Source organism: Sinocyclocheilus rhinocerous, unplaced genomic scaffold (genome assembly GCF_001515625.1).
Source record: "Sinocyclocheilus rhinocerous isolate Xijiao unplaced genomic scaffold, SAMN03320098_v1.1 scaffold612, whole genome shotgun sequence".
Taxonomy (NCBI): Eukaryota; Metazoa; Chordata; class Actinopteri; order Cypriniformes; family Cyprinidae; genus Sinocyclocheilus; species Sinocyclocheilus rhinocerous.
In genome coordinates, this window is record NW_015625585.1 from 90655 (window position 1) to 96832 (window position 6178).

The 6178-nt window shown below is 36.2% G+C and overlaps 1 protein-coding gene across 1 annotated transcript in view; it reads left to right on the forward strand.

Moving 5' to 3' along the window:
• LOC107754029 (zinc finger protein 384-like) overlaps positions 1–1764 on the forward strand; it is a 26600-nt gene extending 24836 nt beyond the window's left edge. Inside the window, exon 9 of the mRNA XM_016570342.1 lies at positions 957–1764. Coding sequence (XP_016425828.1) covers positions 957–1322 — 366 coding nt within the window. The 3' untranslated portion in view covers positions 1323–1764. The remainder of the gene's footprint in view (positions 1–956) is intronic.
• Positions 1765–6178: the final 4414 nt, after the last annotated feature.

Sequence of the window (6178 nt, forward strand, 5' to 3'; positions counted from 1 at the left end):
AACCTGAGATCTAGTATGCACGTAACCCTGGTCGCAGATTTGCGGATACGCATTCACTTAATCTACTTGAGGAAATAATTTCAGAGTAAGTCAGAATAAGTCAAATGTAACAATTTATTATCAGTCAGGTAAATATGTATTATGCCAATTATCTCCATAGCCAATTCAACGATATCAAATCAATACAAGACATCAAATTTTCAAAGACAAATCTAAGAGTAAGATGCATACCTGTCTTTTAGAAAAATACATAGTGTGAAGTGTGTGGACACACTTCACACTACGGGCTTTCTCGTTACAGAATCGCCCTGACCCTTTTGCTGCAATCCTTTAAATACAAAACCAAGATAAAACATCCCCCAAGTGGAGGCATGTACAAACAATTGGTATCTGGGTGGCTAGTTTACACCTCAATGGGAAACAGAAGGTAATTTGCATGGACTGACTCTCTACAGTAATCAAAGTATCTCTTAACTCTTAGGATCTGTATTATCTTTTAGTCTACTTTTGTAAGATTAAGACCATTGTACCACTCGCCCTGATACTATTCAAATGAAACCAAACATGACTGTAAATCTTATTTGCATTCATATAGAACATTATACTATTGACCATTCTGAGTGAATCCAGTGGAGGGAGCAGATGAAAAGGCACTGATGCATATGTGAGAGAGGCGTTTCCTGCACCACCCCTCTGTGGGGTGTCTTGAAGGTGCCAGTTTATTGTCTGTTTCTCAGGAGATCAAAGTATCTGAGTTTCCTGAGTTTCTTTTATCCTTACACAACTTTAGGGATCTTATCTATTCACGAACAGCTTGTAACACTCCAAAGAGAAAGGAAAACTTGAAATCGCATCATATGACCCCTTTTAAAAAATCGAGAGAAATCGCGATTAAAATACGATTCATCAGGCAGCCCTACTTCTGACACATTTTTCTGTTTGTGCTACTTTTCTAGGAGACGTACCTGATGAAACACATGAGAAAACACAACCCAGACCCTCTGACGGTAGCAGCTGCAGTGGCTGCCCAGCAGGGCCACAATCCGGCTCAGACCTCAGGCGGGGGAAGCGGCAGGGGTCGCGGGCGAGGCAGGGGTGGCGGAGCTGCAGCAGCGCAAGCGCAGAACCAGCCCAACCCCGCCCCGCCAACCAGTTACTCTGTTACGGAGGGAATACCCTGCCCTTTCGACCTGCATCAGTACAAGACCGTGTCAGCTGGAGAGATCCAGTACAAACCGGTCACCGTGGCCGACCTGACTGCCCACAAAGACCTCTGCCTCACCGTCTCCACCTCTGCCATCCAGGTGGAGCACATGAACTAGTAGAGGAGCTTGAGGAGAATGAAAGCGAGGAGGTGGGGTTAGGAAAAACGGACCATGAATTGGGAAGGAAATAAAACACTGCCTTGGGACAGAGGAGGATTTCCAAATACAAACTGGCAGGAGGGGAGGGCAGGTTTGCAAATTAAGGAGAAAAGGAGAGATGAAGGAGGAGCGCATGAACTCTTATGAGTTGTCTTTCTTTAGACTTACTCTGCAGTGTCACAAAAAAGGCCTTAAACTGTCATAGTGGCCATTTTCAGTTAGCAGCTATTGAAATATACAATTCCCAGCCCCAGTTCTGTCCCTTTTGCGGAAGTTAAAATCCCATTCATGTTCTTCATAGGGGAATTGATTTTTGATAAATACTTACAAACCATTGAAGACAGAGCAACTGTGAGCTATGAGGTTGTTAAAGGGTTAGTTCACCCAAAAATGAAAATTAGCCCATAAATTACGGAACTGCTGTTTACAACAGTGAGCGCAAGCTAGATTAAATTGATTATTATGTTTTAAATATGGTTATTTTTCTTACAAAAACGCATCGATTCGCTACAGGAGGACTTTGTTCACCCCCTGGAGCCGTGTGAGACACTTTTTATTATGGATGGGTGCTTTTTATTTCACTTCTTTTGGACTGATGCACTGCAACACCCGCTGACTGCCATTAACCAGCTTGAAAGATCAAAGACCATTTTTAATATAACTCCGACTGGATTCATCTGAAAGAAGAAAGTCATATACAACTAGGATGCCTTGAGGGTGAGTAATTTATGGGCTAATTTTCATTTTTGGGTGAACTAACCCTTTAAAGGGATAGTTCACCCAAAAACTGAACTTTTGTCATCATTTATTCCCCCTCAAGTTGTTTCAAACCTTTTTGTTGAACACCAAAGAAGATATTTTGAAGAATGTCACCAGACTATGGAAGTCAATGGCTACCTGTAACTGTTTGGTCACCAGCATTCTTTAAAATATCTTCTTTTGTGTTCAACAGAAGAAATAAACTCATACAGGTTTGAAACAACTTTAATAGTGAGTAAATGTTGGCAGAGTTTTCATTTTTGGGCAAACTATCCCTTTTAGTAATGGCATATGCTTTTGTTGAAGATGTCAGCACACATTATTTCAGCTTATTTTTGAAACAATCATGTTTAACAGCATAATTCCTTTGTGGAAAAACTACTTTACCCATGATTCTGCAAATAAATCTCCACCAATCAGTGCCAATCACCAAATGGCATAAGATGTTAAAGGGGTGGTTCATTGTGATTTCACTTTTTTAACGTTAGTTAGTGTGTAATGTTGCTGTTTGAGCATAAACAATATCTGCAAAGTTAAGAAGCAGACAGTTCAATGCAAAAGGAGATATCGTCTTTTAAAATTCTGGCAGTTTAATGCCTACAAAAACGGCTGGTAGGGACTACAACAAGTTACTTCCCAGGTTCGTGACATCACAAACCCAGATAAACCCCGCCCTCAGTAAAAGGCGAATAAAGGTAAATTATGTGAAAAATAATGCGTTTTTTTTTTTAAACGAAGCATTAACACATGTTAGACTGCACCCCATAAACACAATCAAGTCTAGAAAAAACCCAGTGAACCACCCCTTTAAGTACGCAGTTTAGTACTTCTGTCCCATTTTTAAAAAATGTTTTGCTTCAACTCAAAGTTTGTAATGATGCGATTCATTTTGTAGCTGGTTGGTTTGGTTCGTGGCTTATAACTCTCCAACAAAGACTTTTTAAAATCCCTATGGAAAAAATAAGTGGGAAAAATTGAAAAAGTGGGCTACATAGCAAAAAACATGGTTTAAAAAAAACTAATATGTAAACTTGTCAATCTGAAATGGCAATCTGTGAACTTCCCTCAGAATTTCAAACAATGTCATAAACGACTGCTTAACTTGCCCATAAATGCATCACTGCCAGTTTTGAGAACATATTTTAACATCTAAGTAATTTTATTCAGCATCTCTATGCCATCTTGAGCTGGTTTTGATGTAAAGGTCAAAATGAATAAAAATTATAGTAATAGTAATTGATTTGCACTTTATTTTTTAATGATACCATTTCAGACTGACAGAGAAAATGATAAAGCACTGTCAGTGAATTTATTTTACATTAGTGATAATTTTTTTTTCTACATGGCACATTTCTCCATCACTACTAAGAGGAACAAAAACAAAGGTTCATTTTGTTGCAGGGATTGTGCAAGATTGACTGAAAAGGACACTAGCTTTATTAATGGGTGATTAAGGTTACGAATGCCAGCTAACAAAGACTAGCACATGCTTATATCAAGCTTTGAAAACCTGCAAGTTGACTTTTTTTCTAATTGATAAATGTTACAAATGCTGGTAAACTAGAAAATATGATCAAACTCCACCAAATGAATTGTACTGAACTGCAACTAGTTTACATTGCAAAGTATTTCACAGAAAGATACACACATCTGCAGCATTTGAGCAGGTTTATAGTAATAGTTCATCCAAATCAAGTTAAATTACTGATGTTCTTCCAAATCTGTTTGACTTTGTAAGCTCTTATGAAGTTTTAATGCCTTTTATGACACTGCTTTGCAGGCCTGCTGATTGACATTTCAAGCAAACGTGCAGCTGATTTGTCACTACCAGCCGAGTCCTGTTGGAAAGAGGTGGCTAAGACTGCACTAAAGGGGAGAAGGATAAACAGAAGCTAATGGTTTATGGGAGATGGCACTTAAATGAACTTTTTTATTCATCGTTTCTGTTTTCATCATTACATTTTAGCCATTTATCACATGTATTTTTCTATTGTCCTTGTGTATGTATGTGTTTGAGTGTACGAAGGGTTGGTTGAAAGAGCATGTAAGAGAACATTTAAAGGAGATGAATGTGTGAAAACATCTATAAAGTTGTCTTTTTTTTCTTCTTTTTTTTTTAAGAGTTTAGTCATTTTATATGTTCTTGACCCTCCCCACAACGAGTCTTTTTTCCAGAGAGGGAGGGAGGAAAAAAAATGTGTAGACAACAATTTGGTTACCAGGTACTATTTAGTAGTGTTTTTTAAAAAACCTTTAATACCAGTTATTATATTAACTTTGTTTTTTATGCAGTTGTTATCATCATCATTATCCATTGGGAGTTACTCTGTGTGTGTGTGTGTGTGTATATATATATATATATATATATAGAGATGACATGTTCATTCAAAAAGGGAAGGACTGTCTTTCTGGTCCAGCTGAAATATGATTTTTTAAAAATGTATTAAAGGCAACATTGGAGATCAGAGAATGGGATGTTAACATATTGCTAAACCATCCGATCCCTGACCTATGATGCCATCTGTGTCCAGTAAGCAGCCAAGAGATTGGCTGATCCTCCATGTATAACCTCGATGTATCCATATATGTCTTTGGAAAATAACACGGTTCTCAATATTATTATTAATGTTACTTCTGTCACTCCTAATACTTATTAACTACTCTTTAAGATGACTTTGCTGTATAGATCAAAACTCATTCATCTTGACGTAACTCTTTCTCCTAATATGAACAATAAAAAACCATAAACACATTTTATCTGGAATAGTCATGTTATTGTCCAATGCAATTTGAATAATCACAATTTGCGGTTTGACTTTTATTTTGGACATTTCAGGAGAATCTGAGGTTAGAAATATCTTTTTGCATGCATTTCTATTTATAGTATATTTTCCCTCTGAAAAAGTCCTGATGGAAAGGCCTGCTTTGATGTAATTGCACAGCTCTTTGAGCTAAAACTTTAACATTTTTAATTTTCATACAGCTTCTATAAAGCAGTATTTAGGTTAGAACTTGTGTGGGTAGTTGGAAAGCTCAAAATTAAGATTTTTGCCTTTTTAAATAACGTTTTTTATTCAAACGTATTGCAAATTCAGGGATTTAGGCCACGAAAAAAATAGTGTTGACTAGATCTGTGAGCTTAAAGTTATCTGACAATTATAATTGAGTTTTCACTCTTATTTTAAAATAAACGTGGCCAATCAAAATACACTTGCACCACGGTATACAACCAATTTATCGCTACCAGGCAGATTACACATGAATCCATGTTGAAAAATTAAAATTGTAACGGGAAGCGACTACAACTGATGTGTTGACTAGATCTGTGAGCTTAAAGTTATCTGACAATTATAATTGAGTTTTCACTCATTTTAAAATAAACGTGGCCAATCAAAATACACTTGCACCACGGTATACAACCAATTTATCGCTACCAGGCAGATTACACATGAATCCATGTTGAAAAATTAAAATTGTAACGGGAAGCGACTACAACTGACAACAAACCAGGTCTAAAAGAGAAAAATCATTATCATCGAAATTACTATATATAATTGGATAAATTAGAGTTTGAATGGTATGAATTTTATTCATAAATCTTATCTCTGATTCAACTGAATTAATGGTTAATCTTCTCATAATTCACATCATATTGAGTAAATAATCCAGAAAAGACTGGGAAACAATTATTAAATTCCCCTTTTACCCATAATATTTTTATAGTTGGATGTTAAAAAAAAAGAATGTACTCACCCTTAGCACACCATCCAAAAATGACAAAAAGCATTATAAAAGTATAACAGTTCGACTTGTGAGACTATATTATTAGTTGAAATTATATAAGGTAATGCATTACAACTACAAGCAGTGTTGGTGAGTAACTAGTTACATGTAATGGAATTACGTAATTTAATTACAAAATTTTTTTAACTAATCTGTTACAGTTACTGAGAAAAAATGTGTAATTAAATTAGAGTTACTTATGAAAACGTTAGAGATTACAAAGTGGGTTACAACTGATTGATTTCTTTCCCAAATTGCATTGAGTGCTTTAA